This window comes from Mercenaria mercenaria, chromosome 3, assembly GCF_021730395.1.
Source record: "Mercenaria mercenaria strain notata chromosome 3, MADL_Memer_1, whole genome shotgun sequence".
Classification (NCBI taxonomy): domain Eukaryota; kingdom Metazoa; phylum Mollusca; class Bivalvia; order Venerida; family Veneridae; genus Mercenaria; species Mercenaria mercenaria.
Genome location: NC_069363.1, coordinates 25,131,058 through 25,145,846, shown reverse-complemented (window position 1 = coordinate 25,145,846; position 14,789 = coordinate 25,131,058). Strand labels below are relative to the sequence as shown.

At 35.4% G+C, this 14,789-nt stretch overlaps 1 protein-coding gene across 8 annotated transcripts in view; it reads left to right on the top strand.

Annotated features, from left to right (window-relative positions):
• The window catches only part of LOC123525237 (cAMP-dependent protein kinase catalytic subunit 1), a 290,456-nt gene that overhangs the window by 266,781 nt on the left and 8,886 nt on the right, over nucleotides 1–14,789 (top strand). For 6 of the 8 annotated variants that reach the window (XM_045304107.2, XM_045304112.2, XM_045304113.2 and 3 more), the window contains 3 exons: nucleotides 53–135; nucleotides 4,710–4,836; nucleotides 10,736–10,831. In XM_045304107.2, the coding sequence (XP_045160042.1) occupies nucleotides 53–135; nucleotides 4,710–4,836; nucleotides 10,736–10,831 (306 nt within the window). Of the gene's footprint in view, nucleotides 1–52; nucleotides 136–4,149; nucleotides 4,277–4,709; nucleotides 4,837–10,735; nucleotides 10,832–14,789 lie in introns of all 8 variants that reach the window. The other 2 variants (XM_045304109.2, XM_045304115.2) reach the window with 1 other exon arrangement.

The following is a 14,789-nucleotide window of genomic DNA, read 5'->3' as shown; positions in this document are numbered from 1 at the left end:
CATTTCATCACCCCTTTGGAAATTTTTATAATGTTTATTCTTTCTTTTGCAGGATAACTCAAATTTATACATGGTGTTAGAATTTGTCACAGGCGGAGAAATGTTCTCACATCTAAGGCGAATAGGCCGATTTAGGTAAGCATTTTGTCAAATGTACATGATTTAGGCTAATTTCAAATGATAAAAAATTAAACTTTTCTTCTTGAAGTCTGAAAATTATAAAATACATTTTGCAATTTTTCAAATTTAATCTGATTTGACGCAATGTATATTAGGACATTGCAAGCATTAATCAGCCTCACATAGCATAGAATGAGTGTATATGTTATAATTTTTGCATCTGCTGATCTGTTTTTACCTCACCTATGTTTGCCAAGAAGAATAAATTCTAATCATTACAACAGACATAAAGCCAGGAAGAAAGTACTTTTTTTCACCTCAGAAGTGATATTTACCCTCCACAGACAGAAAGAGAGAATAGTACTAGATACTGTACAGCAAAGTCAAAATTTTGATTACCTGACTGGGCTAGGGCTAGTAGCACAGTCTGTCTATATCCTAGAGATAGGATTAGTGGCATATTCTGTTGCTGTATCCTGGAAATAGAATACGTGACGGTGGCACAGTCCGACTCCATATCCTAGAGATAGGATTAGTGGCACAGTCTGTCTAAGCCTCTCTATCCATGAGATGGGGTTAATGCCACAGTCTGTCTCTATATTCTAGAGATAAGTCTGTCCCTATATCCTGGAAGTAGGGTAAGTGTCACAGTCTGTCTTTATCATGGAGATAGGATTAGTGGCACAGTCTGTCTTTATATTCTAGAAATAGGAATAGTGGTACAGTCTGTCTCTATATCCTGGAGATATTTTTTTGTCCTGAAATACTTTCCAAATAATTTCTTGTAAGATAATCATCATTAACAGCAGTATCATTTAGCAGATGAAGATGTATTTTACAACATTTTAAGAGAGCTTGGGTAGGATATCTGAATTGAAGGCCAAAATTGCACTACTTGTGCTCCTGCTTTCATTGGTTTTATATTCATGCAGGTGTGAAATGCATTGTACATCTCACCCTGTTATTATAGGTCTGTTTATTGCTCAGTGTCTGTCATCAACATTTGTACATCTCATCTGAAACTTCTAGCCAGAATTACACAAGACATCCTGGCATGAATCACTGTCAAGTTTGTTCAAATGGTTCTGCTTGACTGCGTTTAAAAACTGCCAGAACTAAAAATAAAATATAGCAAAACTTGCATACACTCAACATCCTTTCATGAACTGCAATAATATTATGATCAGCAAACTTGCATGAACCTTTTTCAGTTGTAATGAAGTTGTTTTGACTGTTCCTACTTATACTGTACAGCCAGAGTTAAAGATAGAAAAACAAACATTGAAGGAACCATTGCTTGTTATTATTCTCTTGATGCATGATCACAAAACTTGGCCAGAAGCAAGATTGTAAAGCAACTAAGGGCCATTTTGGCCCTCTTGTTTAAAATATTGATATAGATTAAGGTTGATATTGTTTCTTTAGGGACCTTGTACTTGAAATTTAACATGTGTTAAAAAGTGTAGTCTAAAATAAGACATAGAAGTGGGATTTTGTTCTGATATAAAACTATATGACTTCCAAACATTTTACAATCATTGGGTACAACAAGTTACATATATAGATATATAAATGTGTAAATGTTTTGGCTTACCACATGTAGCACATATATATATCCCAATATATATATATATATATATATTGGGATAAAACATGTAGGTTTACTGTTTAGGGTCACTTGAATACAGAGACTTTTTTGCCCATGTTCTTTGAATGTTAAATGACATCAAATGTTGAATGACATAAAATCAGTTTGGAATAATATTGATTGTATTGAAGCTTTTATCAGTTTGACTGTTGCTACTGTGATTGAAATCCTGTATGCATGTTGCTTTAATCATTTTCATTGTCACATGAAGAAAAACAATGTACAGTGAATGTATTTTGCATTAAATGTAGCTTCAACACATTGTTATCAGATTCTGTACAGTGCATTATTAGGCTACATTTGTGCTTCAGGTTATAAAACATTGGAGGCCAGTGACAGACCATCTAATTGAATGTGCCTTAACACCATTTTAAAATTAACCAGTGGTAAGGTCTGAGTTTGGCCATCAAACTCAATATCATAGCCTCCCAGTTTTTACCAGAGAAGGACCTCTAGTGTCTGGTCTGTCTGTTGGAGAATGAAGAATTTAAATTGTGCGCTACAGATGGCCGAGTAAATTATGTTAAGCAAGTCATTTCCCTTTTACCACACATTTTCATGCACATTATCAGATAATATATATGTATTGTCATGCCTTGCTCTATGCATGGTTGCTATGGTAACACATGATTCCCTGTTCTTAGTGAAAGTCAGTCGAGATTCTACGCTGCTCAGGTTGTGCTGACATTCGAGTATCTTCATTACTTGGATGTCACATACCGTGATCTAAAACCAGAAAACATCCTCATCAGGGGTGACGGATATATTGAAGTAAGTCCTAGTACCAGAGTCATTACTGTAACACAGTCACATGCCCCAGTTTGAATCCCAAAATGTCACCTTTATGATTAATGTTTGAAAATATTTATGAAAAGTTTGGTTTGCAGTGCTTACAATAACATGTGCTTTCTGTTGTAATACCTCACTAGTGAATGTTACCTCCAGAGGGATATAAAAACAGGAATTCTTAGAGGAAATCTTAATAACGCTGATAACATTTTCTTGTACAATTCCATGATATTGTCTGGATGTTTTGTACTGGGTTTTTACCAATATCAAGTACATTTTGCCAATAATCAATAACCTGATAAGGAAAGAAGAGATAATAGAACAAGACTATGATATGAAAATTTGTGTTCATTTGTCAGTTTAACAAAAAGAGAAAAGAAAGTACATGTGACGAATTTGTAGGGATATTCAATGTTGAAGCTGTTCAAAAGAACTCTTGGCTTAAAACTATTACACTGTATTTTGATTGAATTAGAAATGATTAATATTTTCAGCAGACAAAATGAGCAAATTATTCTTCTTAAACAAATAAAAGAAAGTTGTGTAAAACTGTACATATTTAAAACCATTAATGAATGGTCTGTCTTAGATTTGTGATTGATGAAGATAACTAAGTTATTGTCGGGTCATACAGGACCAATACAGCTACTAATACAGGTCACAGGTTTGAAAATAAGTAACTGTTGTAAAAAGCAGTTAAATTAACAACATCTTTTTAGCCATTTGCTTTTCGACTCCTGGGGATGTTGTCAGTTACCTAAAGAGAATAGATTGATACATGTGTGAAATCAAGGAACATAGAGGTATTGTTAAAATACTGTTCAGAATGGCACTGACTTTGAACCATACAGAACAATCAACCAAATCATTGATGATGTATGTAGCAAAACTCAACTCGTTTTTCGGGTCAGATATTTCTCATATATAGCAGACCTAACATACAGCAAACACTTTTTTGTGACACTGACAAATTCCTTATAAATGAGTTTTACTGTAAATATTTCACTTCTTTCACAGTTTCTTGTTAGGAAGACAAGAGAATAAATAATTCAAGTACAACAGCCTAGATAAATATAATTATAGTGTATTTCCAGTTTTTCCCAGTATTAATGTTAGTGTTATGATATACATGGGGGAAAAATTCTCTAGAGTATTGGAGATAGCTAATGGAATTGCCTGCTTCAAAGCTTTAGAAAATATATTACTGTATAGAACAGCAAAAATCTGCTTTCATTGATTTGAGGTAGCATTCACTTGAAATTTTATTGAATGAATCTGCCACTTCTAGATTTCGTAAGGCTGATATGTTTGCTTTTATTTCAGATAGTTCATTTAATACCTTTTAAAATTCTTAAAAGTTGGCTCTCTTTTCATAATATAAGTTTTGCAGCTGTCCTGGAACTATGATTTATGGCTATAAGGTTGGCAGAGAAAAACATTTGCTACATATGCAGTGCAGTAAAAAGTGAATCATTAGCCTTGACCTTTATAGGCAGATGGTTGCAGAGTAGAGGAGACTGCCATCACAGGTTAAATGCCTTTGTTCATGAAACATGCCAAATGTCATTTTCTGTTTTTCTTTGCTTCAACAGTGAACCACATTCCCGATTTTATGCAGCACAAATTGTGTTGGCTTTTGAGTATCTCCATTACTTAGATCTCATTTACCGAGATCTAAAGCCTGAGAACCTTCTCATAGACTCACAGGGGTACCTCAAAGTAAGTACACAAAACACATACAGGCCTATAGACTAGGTCCATTGTTCTTTGGTTGTTACTTTTTTTATTTTCCAAACTCTGATGAAGAAATGATTCAGCATACGCCAACGTTACGAAATTGATACTCAGAAATGAAAGTTTTAGTAATGATCAGGATTTGGCATTTCAGTAAAAAGTGTTACGTATTGTTTTTGTTTTTGTCATCAGAGTTTGGTTTGCATTATGCTTGTATTATATTGTATGTATTTTTCTACAGCTACTACTCGTTGTACTGTTTTTGCTCCTTTTATCAACAGTGTGGACCTCCCCTTCCCCAACATTATGGATTTATTATTATCTGAGGGCATTATAGGTGCATAGTTCTTAGTTAACCCATATTTAGTTACATGTATAGTTGTATATAATATTTATTTTTTATGCTTCTTTTTAACAGCGAGCCACATTCGCGATTTTATGCTGCACAAATAGTGCTGGTCTTGGAGTACTTGCACCATCTTGACATTATGTACAGGGATTTAAAACCCGAAAATCTACTCCTAGATTCGTTGGGTTACCTAAAGGTAAAATAAGGTGTTGCTATAGGCAACCATTTGTCTCACTATAGCAATACCCACGTAACTGTATTTATTCAGAAGCGTAAGGTGCGCTTTCAATGTTAGCTGCTGTCCTGTCATTTGGCAGTGGTTACACAGCAATGTTTTGTGTTCGCTAATGCTTTTACACTATGTAATATATTTCTAGGTGGAGGGGTTATACACATGCAGCAGATTTTCTTTTCTTTCTTTCACTTCATTTTCAACAGTTATTACCCTTTTGTAATATTGAATGGTTATTTCTCTGTCTGCTCCTACTAGCTTATTTAAGTCTTAGGATAAATTTGTTATGTAAAATTTAAAAAAAAAAGAGGTTTGAAGCATTTAATTTTCATAAATGCATGCTTATTTTGTTATATTGGCCAAGTTTTATTCCATATAGTTGTGCCTTTGACTTTGATTAATATGCACATATATAAATGAATAAATGACATGTTTTCACAAATTCATCCCATTTTTTTCACCAAAATTACTTATTGTGTCAGTGTCTTGTAATTAATAATATTCCTGAGACTTGCATGGTATGTAAAAAGTTTCTGAAATATGCTGCTTGCAAAATTTCTTGACGCTTTCAAACTTGTTCTATTTCTCTATCAGTTACAAAAACCAGCAGTTACAGAGAAAAGATTTACCAGTAACCATATCTTCTGCATTAGGCAATTCTCGAAACTTCATTTTTCTTATTTCTGCTGTAAATCCTCTCATTTTCCAAAATACCATAAAAGCTTTTTGCTTGCTGCTTTATTCATTTGCTAATCACCCTTTGCAGATGCTACCGTAGGTATAATGAGGGTGTGTCATACACATGAGTCGGGTTAGTACCTCCCAAGGTCAAGGTCACAAATGCATTTATTGTTTCCATTCACATTGTGTCTGGGGCAGAATTTATTAACAGTTAAAGAGTTTCCGTTACAAGATAATACAAAAGTTTAAAGGAGATGAGAATTTGAGCCATGCATGAAATTCAGGTCCACACCTCCAAGATCAGTGTCACAGGCAGAGTCACTGGTTTCATGCATTGTATTCTGTTTTGGGGCTGTTAAATGGAATTGAATGATGCTAAGCATAATCACTTGTGTGGCATGCTAGACATGTCAGTATATTTATCTAAGGTCAAGGTCATACTCCAGATTATTTACAGTTTGCATTCAGGGTATTAGTCACTTACAAACTGAACTGACATGTCTTGTTTTTAGCATGGTTATATGTACTTAAACAATTTGCTATCCTAATACAATGTCATGTGAAGATGGCTTAATTTTTTTTACTAATTAGAAGAAACCCTAATTACTAGAAGATATGATTTCCATTTTAAAGAATATTGTGATGGACACATTCACAGTAGGAGAACAAAAAAGAGTGTAAAGAAAGTTCATTCCGGTTATGGAAATAATCATATTATTTTACTGAGATGTATCATGTAAGAGTAAACAGTAAAGGTTCATACCATTCATAGCAAGATTTTTGGTTTTACTATTGGATAAATTGAGATAATTGTATGACATTGAGTGAAAATTTTCCTTAATTTTTGTTGTTGTAGAAAATGGCATTTTTCACTAAATTTATGAGGGTTGGCCACTTTCATACTTAAAAGTACATATACATGTATGTTGCAGTATATTTAGAAGTTACTTGTTTTGTTTTACGTTATAGTAGTTGAATTTGTATTGTGCAAATAATTATTCAGATCTGACATAAAATATTTGTCTTAGAATCAGTGAAAGAAGAAACACTTGTTTATTTTCAAAAGTTGAATATTTCTGAACTTAGTACAAAATGTTTTTTTCTCCAATAAGAAAATCTGAAATTAACCAAATTTCTCTACCAGCATTACGTCAGCTATGACAGAAAACTATATATGTCTTACTTCCATGTTTTTGATATGCTGATTTACTTTTCCTTTTGGAACGAAGGAACAAACTTTCCTTACACCCTTTAGGACAATGACTTAAAAGGAGTTTCTTCATTTTTCCTCAAAATTTTTATAAACATTGGCTAGTTGTGTTGGTAGGCATAACATCGCATATAGATAAAGTTGGTACTTGGTGTTTGTATTTGGTGCTGAACCTTTGTTTACTAAAATCCCGTGTTATTCCACTTCCAGTGGGCATGCGCAAGCTGCTGTCTAACTAACATTAATAGTTAATAAAATGATTATGTTAATGTTAATGATTTATAAACCATTAATGTTCAGATATATTTTCTAAAGTTTTCGACTTTCTATGACAAAAAATCAGATGCCGATATTTTCTAATCCTATGTTTAAAAAATACATATTTGAGGTACATCTTGCTCCCGGCCTCTTAATAGAACACGTCTTCAAATACATCGTCTAAATATAACTAAATGATGTCACCTGAAAAGCTAGGAGCTTAAGTTTGGTGTGCAGAACTATGAAATATTTACAAATATGAGTAAAATATTGCTAAAAAATAAAGAAATCTGTAATTTAGTGCTGATGTAACATTTTGACAACCAGTTGATAGGCATTTTGGTCAGAAGTTTATCCTAGAAATATAACCCATTCAGAACAGTTTCTGCTTTAAGCTTGAAAATAACAATGCTGCAGATTGATTTGAGCCGTGCCATGGGAAAACCAACATAGTGGGTGTGCGACCAGCATGGATCCAGACCAGCCTGCACATCCGCGCAGTCTGGTCAGGCTCCATGCTGTTCGCTTTTAAAGCCTATTGGAATTGGAGAAACTGTTAGCGAACAGCATGGATCCTGACCAGACTGCGCGGATGCGCAGGCTGGTCTGGATCCATGCTGGTCGCACACCCACTATGTTGGTTTTCCCATGGCACGGCTCAAAATTTTGTTGAATGAATGTTCCTTATGTTCTTACCGGTGAATAAATTTTGTCTTGGGGTGATTACAGTGGCCTGGTTGCTGACTTTTGATCTCTTGCTCTACTCAGATGTGGGTGTAAAATCTTACTTTGGGTGTTGAATTTATCATCTAAGGAAGCCACCCAGATGCCTTATGGAAGGTGGGTGGTTCTACCCAGGTGCATGCTTTGGATGAAGTAATGCCCAGAGGGATACCTGGGGTCTTCCTTCACCAACCTAAAACTGTCTGTGTGACTCAAGTCTTCACCCAACAAAACTTAGGGTGATTACAGTGTTGTGTGGCTTTTTCTTTGTATTGTATATTTTGTTAGATCACTGGTAGAATTGTACTAATATTTTGAACATTTCTCTGATGTTAAAAGAAGTTTTTAGCATGCATTTAATAAGTTCTTGTTTCAGTTACTCAACTTGTTTGAATAATTTCTTAAAAATGCATTTTTGTATTACCTTGAAACATGTTTCTGCATTTAATGAATGTATTTAAATGGCATTACTGTGTCTCATTTTTAATAGATGTATGAATATAAAACATGATATGTCACCATTTACAGTCACGCAGGAATGTAAAATAATGTGTGGTTATTTTTATGCCCCCAAAGGGAGGCATATAGTTTTTGAACCGTCTGTCAGTCTGTCGGTCTGTCCGCATTTTTCATGTCCGGTCCATATCTTTGTCATTGATGGATGGATTTTCAAATAGCTTGGCATGAATGTGTACCACAGTAAGACGACCTGTTGCGCGCAAGACCCAGGTCCGTAGCTCAAAGGTCAAGGTCACACTTAGACGTTAAAGGATAGCTCATTGATGGGCATGTCCGGTTCATATCTTTGTCATCCATGGATGGATTTTCAAATAACTTGGCATGAATGTGTACCACAGTAAGACGATGTGTCACGCACAAGACCCAGGTCCGTAGCTCAAAGGTCAAGGTCACACTTAGACGTTAAAGGATAGTGCATTGATGGGCGTGTCCGGTCCATATCTTCGTCATCCATGGATGGATTTTCAAATAACTTGGCATGAATGTGTACCACAGTAAGACGATGTGTCACGCGCAAGACCCAGGTCTGTAGCTCAAAGGTCAAGGTCACACTTAGACATTAAAGGATAGTGCATTGATGGGCGTGTCCGGTCCATATCTTTGTCATCCATGGATGGATTTTCAAATAACTTGGCATGAATGTGTACCACAGTAAGACGACGTGTCGCGCGCAAGACCCAGGTCCATAGCTCAAAGGTCAAGGTCACGCTTAGACGTTAAAGGATAGCTCATTGATGGGCATGTCAGGTTCATATCTTTGTCATCCATGGATGGATTTTCAAATAACTTGGCATGAATGTGTACCACAGTAAGACGATGTGTCACGCACAAGACCCAGGTCCGTAGCTCAAAGGTCAAGGTCACACTTAGACGTTAAAGGATAGTGCATTGATGGGCGTGTCCGGTCCATATCTTTGTCATCCATGGATGGATTTTCAAATAACTTGGCATGAATGTGTACCACAGTAAGACGATGTGTCACGCGCAAGACCCAGGTCTGTAGCTCAAAGGTCAAGGTCACACTTAGACATTAAAGGATAGTGCATTGATGGACGTGTCTGGTCCAAATCTTTGTCATCCATGGATGGATTTTCAAATAACTTGGCATGAATGTGTACCACAGTAAGACGAAGTGTCGCGCGCAAGACCCAGGTCCATAGCTCAAAGGTCAAGGTCACGCTTAGACGTTAAAGGTCATTTTTCATGAAAGTGCATTGATGGGCGTGTCCGGTCCATAACTTTGTCATTCATGCATGGATTTTAAAATAACTACGCATGAATGTGTGGCACAGTAAGACGACGTGTCACGCGCAAGACCCAGCTCCATAGGTCAAAGGTCCTAAACTCTAACATCGGCCATAACTATTCATTCAAAGTGCCATCGGGGGCATGTGTCATCCTATGGAGACAGCTCTTGTTACATTTTATTTTTTGTATGCTTGGCAGAATTATAAAAGTCTGTTTTGTCACTTTATAAATATCGAATTTTATATTTGTCCTGCGTGTTTTATGTACAAATAACCACAAACTGTTTGAATGCAGTTTATAATGGTTATATTAAATGTATTTAAAGGGTAACATAATATTAGTAAATGGTTTGATAAAATATTGACACTTTCTTTAATGTTTTTCAATAGTATTGGTTGACATTTACTTGCTAAAAATAGCTTTTCAATCCATATATAGATCCCCTTTAATAATACCTTCTCATGATTAAATGTTACCAGAGATTAACATGAGGTTGTTATATACACATTAATTTTGTTCTTCACTGGTATTTTTCTAAAAGTTCAAAAGAAATTTAGATTGAATAGGAATAGCTGAAACAAATTAATAAAAGTTTAAAGCATTTTGAAGACATATTTCTCCATTTTGTAAGCTTCTTACATTGTTTTGTTTAAGAGTCATCCTGTTTTGACATGTTGAACCAGTAATTGATCCCTTTTACAGAATTTATATGGTAACAGTTTTATTGACACAGTTTTTCTGGTCTTGACATTTTTCTTTTGTTATTTTCAGCATAAAGCAGCAAATATAAACATAAATCATTTTTTCTGTTAAAACTTTTAGCACTTTTTTTTATTTTCTTTATATGAGCCGTGCCATGGGAAAACCAACATAGTGGGTGTGCGACCAGCATGGATCCAGACCAGCCTGCGCATCCGCGCAGTCTGGTCAGGCTCCATGCTGTTCGCTTTTAAAGCCTATTGGAATTGGAGAAACTGTTAGCGAACAGCATGGATCCTGACCAGACTGCGCGGATGCGCAGGCTGGTCTGGATCCTTGCTGGTCGCACACCCACTATGTTGGTTTTCCCATGGCACGGCTCATATAATTTACTTCATGTACCGTATGACTGTATTTGGAGGATTCCAGCTGTTCAAGATCTGTATGGTTATTTGTTTTATCATCCTAGTCATTAGCTTTCATTGTGATTTTCGTATATTCACAAAATCTTATTATTTTATCTAGGTTACAGATTTTGGTTTTGCAAAGCGGGTAAAAGGCCGCACCTGGACCCTCTGTGGAACCCCTGAGTACCTCGCACCTGAGATCATTCTTAGCAAGGTGAGATAGACAATCATTTAACCTATGCATGGTACAGTTGGTGAAAGGAAATATACTTTTCCTTTTTCCTAGCTGTAAACAAATGACATCATTTGATTTTGTTCCTTTCCTTATTGAACAAACATGTGCTTTTAATTATGATTTATCAGTGTTCAGAAATATGTTGAAGAACAGTATTTTACTTATATCATACCAAAACAAAACTCTTGGCATATTTTAAGTATAAAAATGCTCTCGGTATAAGTCAAGGAAATGGAAGGATGTACTAATAAAAAAGTAAATGTAACAGAAGTCATGAATATTAATACCAGCAATGATTAATAGTCAACAACATGTATGCATAACCTGTTAAGTTACTGTCTGGTAAGAGCCAGTGTACAGTGATAAGTTGAATTACAAGTATAAAATACCATATCATCATTGAAAACATTGATTTAAATGGTGCTGATTATACAACACATATATAAGAGATTGATACTCCCCTACCAGCTGTTGACAACAATGGTTTTTCTACTAAAGTATTTAAGTGGATAGCTAATTGTTTATAATCTTATTATTGTGTGGCTTGTCTGTCTTCCTTTTCTTTGAAAAATCATTTCTCCCTGGGAAATTCAGTATATTGCTTAGCAGGACAAAATTATAGGACTGTCACCAGGCCAGTAGGCATGTTCTTAGATTAGATATCAGGAATTCTGTCACACATGGATATTGATTGGTAGTCAGGTCTTTTTTCTGGTCCTGTAAGCATATTAGCATTGATACACAGGGGCATTGACTGAAAGTTGGTTAGGTTATTGCTCTTTGAAATAAGATTATCCAGGGTTAAGGCGGCTTTAGGATTATATAGCTTAGGTGAAATCTGTAAGCAATTGCTTTGGGTCTCTATTCATCAGCAGTTAAAATCGAAAATCTAAACTTTTTTTGCTCTCTGCAGCCAAATAGTTCCTATTGTATAAATCAAATTTTGTCTTTATCTACCTGTCCATTAGTTGTGTAAAATTACAACTTAAAAATATATACCGGTTTCACCTAGTAATATAATAGTTCAAACTAGTCTGCTCAGTAAGTAAAGTATCTTAAATGTAAATGCTATGATGGGGTATATTGTGACAGTTTGCCTCTCATATTAATTATGTAATGACTACTGCAGTAAACTCTCAATTCTGCCATCATAAAAACATACTGGAATACACAGTGTTAGCTATTGATTCTCCCACAGGAACATAAGTACCATTTCAGCATATTTATTGGCCCATAGAAGTATAAAAATTATATATATGTATTTAATTATGCTGTACTGCCAGATTCTCATCTTGCTTGTTTCTCTTAAATACAGACCCAGCCTAGACATTTGACTTGCATTTTTTTTTCCTCTTCACTAATATTCATCCTGTTTTTAGAGATAAGGTTTTGTATATAAATTTATATGAATAAACCTCTCTCTCTCTCTCACCTGTTTGTATAGAGCTGTGGTTCTGTTTTCCATTATGTTTTGCTGTTGTTCAAGTTTTTATGCTTAAAAATTGAATTTTGAGATGTTAAAAGCTTTTATAATACCTGAATTTTGGTAAGGCATCAGTTGCATTTCCTAATATCTGAAATAAAACACCTGCACTTAATACCTACATACAAACATATCTACCTTATAGCAGGCAATGCCCTTATGTAGCCGGGCTTTGATGGCTAGGTTAATAATTGACTGTCTCTTTGCCTCACTGCTGTTGATTAGAAACTCCACAGGGAATGAAGAATTCTATTAATGCCTCAGATTGTGAAAGGTTGTTGTATCTACCCAGGTTTCCCCGCCCTGTAGTGCTTGAAATGATTTCCATTAAAGGTGGAAAATCCCAATGTGACATGTGACTGAAAATCCAGCAAAACAAACAACAGTTACTTTTCATACCTTGATAAGCTCTTTGCTGTTACTGACTTTAATTTTTCACTTCATAGTTTTCTCTGACATAAAATTCCCATGTATTCAGCTATAGGTTCTTTCTTTGAAAGAGTTTGGTATTTTAACAAATTTTTGCTTCATTTACACTTATTCGGCCTGAGCTGGTATTTGTTTTTGCTTTATGTATGTGTTTATTGTAGAAATTGGGACAGGGCAACAGATTTTGATAGAAGTGAAACTTAGTAACTCAAATATGTTTTTATCTCCAATAAGTGTAGTTGGCATTCTCATTTTGTTGAAGTGGTAAATTTTTACCAAATGATCCTCAGATGTAGAGATTCTGGTCCACTTTGCCATATCGTGCTAAATATTACAAGTAAACAAAGTATAAAATTGCGATATTTTTTACATATCCATAGGATTTGAAGACAAGCATGAACACAAGAATTAAACACTTGAATTAAAGCAAATTTCATCCACATCTTCCTGACTTTTCTGAATACTGTAATACTTTCAGATGAATACATTGTCAAAAACATTTCATGAAAGTATAAGCTATTTTACAGTATTACATTTCATATACTAGTTTCTCAAGCAGGCATTATTCTTGTAAGAACAAGGTAGCTTACAAGTAAATCAATAAACATAGAGTTTTCCTGTTCTGTGTTTACAAGTGCTGGATGACTTGGCTCGTTTCCATGCCTTATGGTTCAAAAATGTTTCTGTCTGATTCATTTGTTTTGGTACTTAACATATCCAGGCAGACAGTGTTTTTCCAGGAAATTTCCTCTGCTTTGATAATGTAATGAATTACTTACCAGTATATGCTCAGACATTGACCTGTTATTGTAGAAAATGTACTGATGTTGCTAATTTTAGTATGTGATATACTTCTGGATTGCTTTATTAATCCCCCGCCATGGCAGAGGGATTATAAGAATGGTCTGCGTCCGTCCGTCATTCCGTCCGTCTTTCCGTACGTCCTTCTTGTGTCCGGTCCATATCTCTTAAACCCCTTGAAGGATTTTCATCAAACTTGGGTTAAACGATCACCTCATCAAGGCGATGTGCAGAACTTATGAGTCAGCCATGTTGGCTCAAGGTCAAGGTCACAACTGAAGGTCAAAGGTTTGAGCCTTCCATTTCGTGTCTGCTCTATATCTCCTAAACCCCTTGAAGGAATTTTATAAAACTTGGGTCAAATGATTACCTCATCAGAACGATGTGCAGAAATTATGAGTCAACCATGCCAGCTCAAGGTCAAGGTCACAACTAAGGGTCGAAGGTTTGAGCCTTCCATTTGGTGTCCGCTCTGTATCTCCTTAACCCCTTGAAGGATTTTCATCAAACTTGGGTCAAATGATCACTTCATCAAGAACTCATGAGTCAGCCATGTCAACTCAAGGTCAAGGTCACAACTTAAGGTCAAAGGTTTCAGCTCTGTATCTCCTAAACCCCTTGAAGGATTTTCATGAAACTTTGGTCAAATGATCACTTCATCAAGACGTTATGCAGAATTCAGCCATGTCAGTTCAAGGTCAAGGTCACAGCTAAAATCAAAGGTTTTACCCTTTCACTATCCATAGCAGTGGCGGGGGATTTAGCTGTCTTTCAGACTGCCTTGTTATATTTAGGACTGAGATGGCATGATCATTAATTGAAACATTTAGTGTAGTTACTTAGAAGAATGGGCAAATATAAAACCCCTGAAATGCCCCTGTATTTGTCTAGATCAACTTCAGTGCTGTATATTTTCTCAAACACTGTTATACATGGTCAAATGTTTCTTTTACCCATATTTTATTGGCTGACCTAGAATGTTCTTAGTCTGCCTGCACTTACATGTTTTTCTGATCAGTGAGAATCTTAGCAAAGGGAAATAAATTTTGGAGAAAGTGAATGCCCACACAGGTTGTCTCAAATACAGTACAAGGTGATTACTGTACAGCATGTTCACTATATAAATGTATATTTCATGAACCATGTATGTCCTCAAAACTGAATATATAAGTCACAGAACTTTTCACAAAACTCAGTATTCATTGCTTGTCCTTACTGTCACTT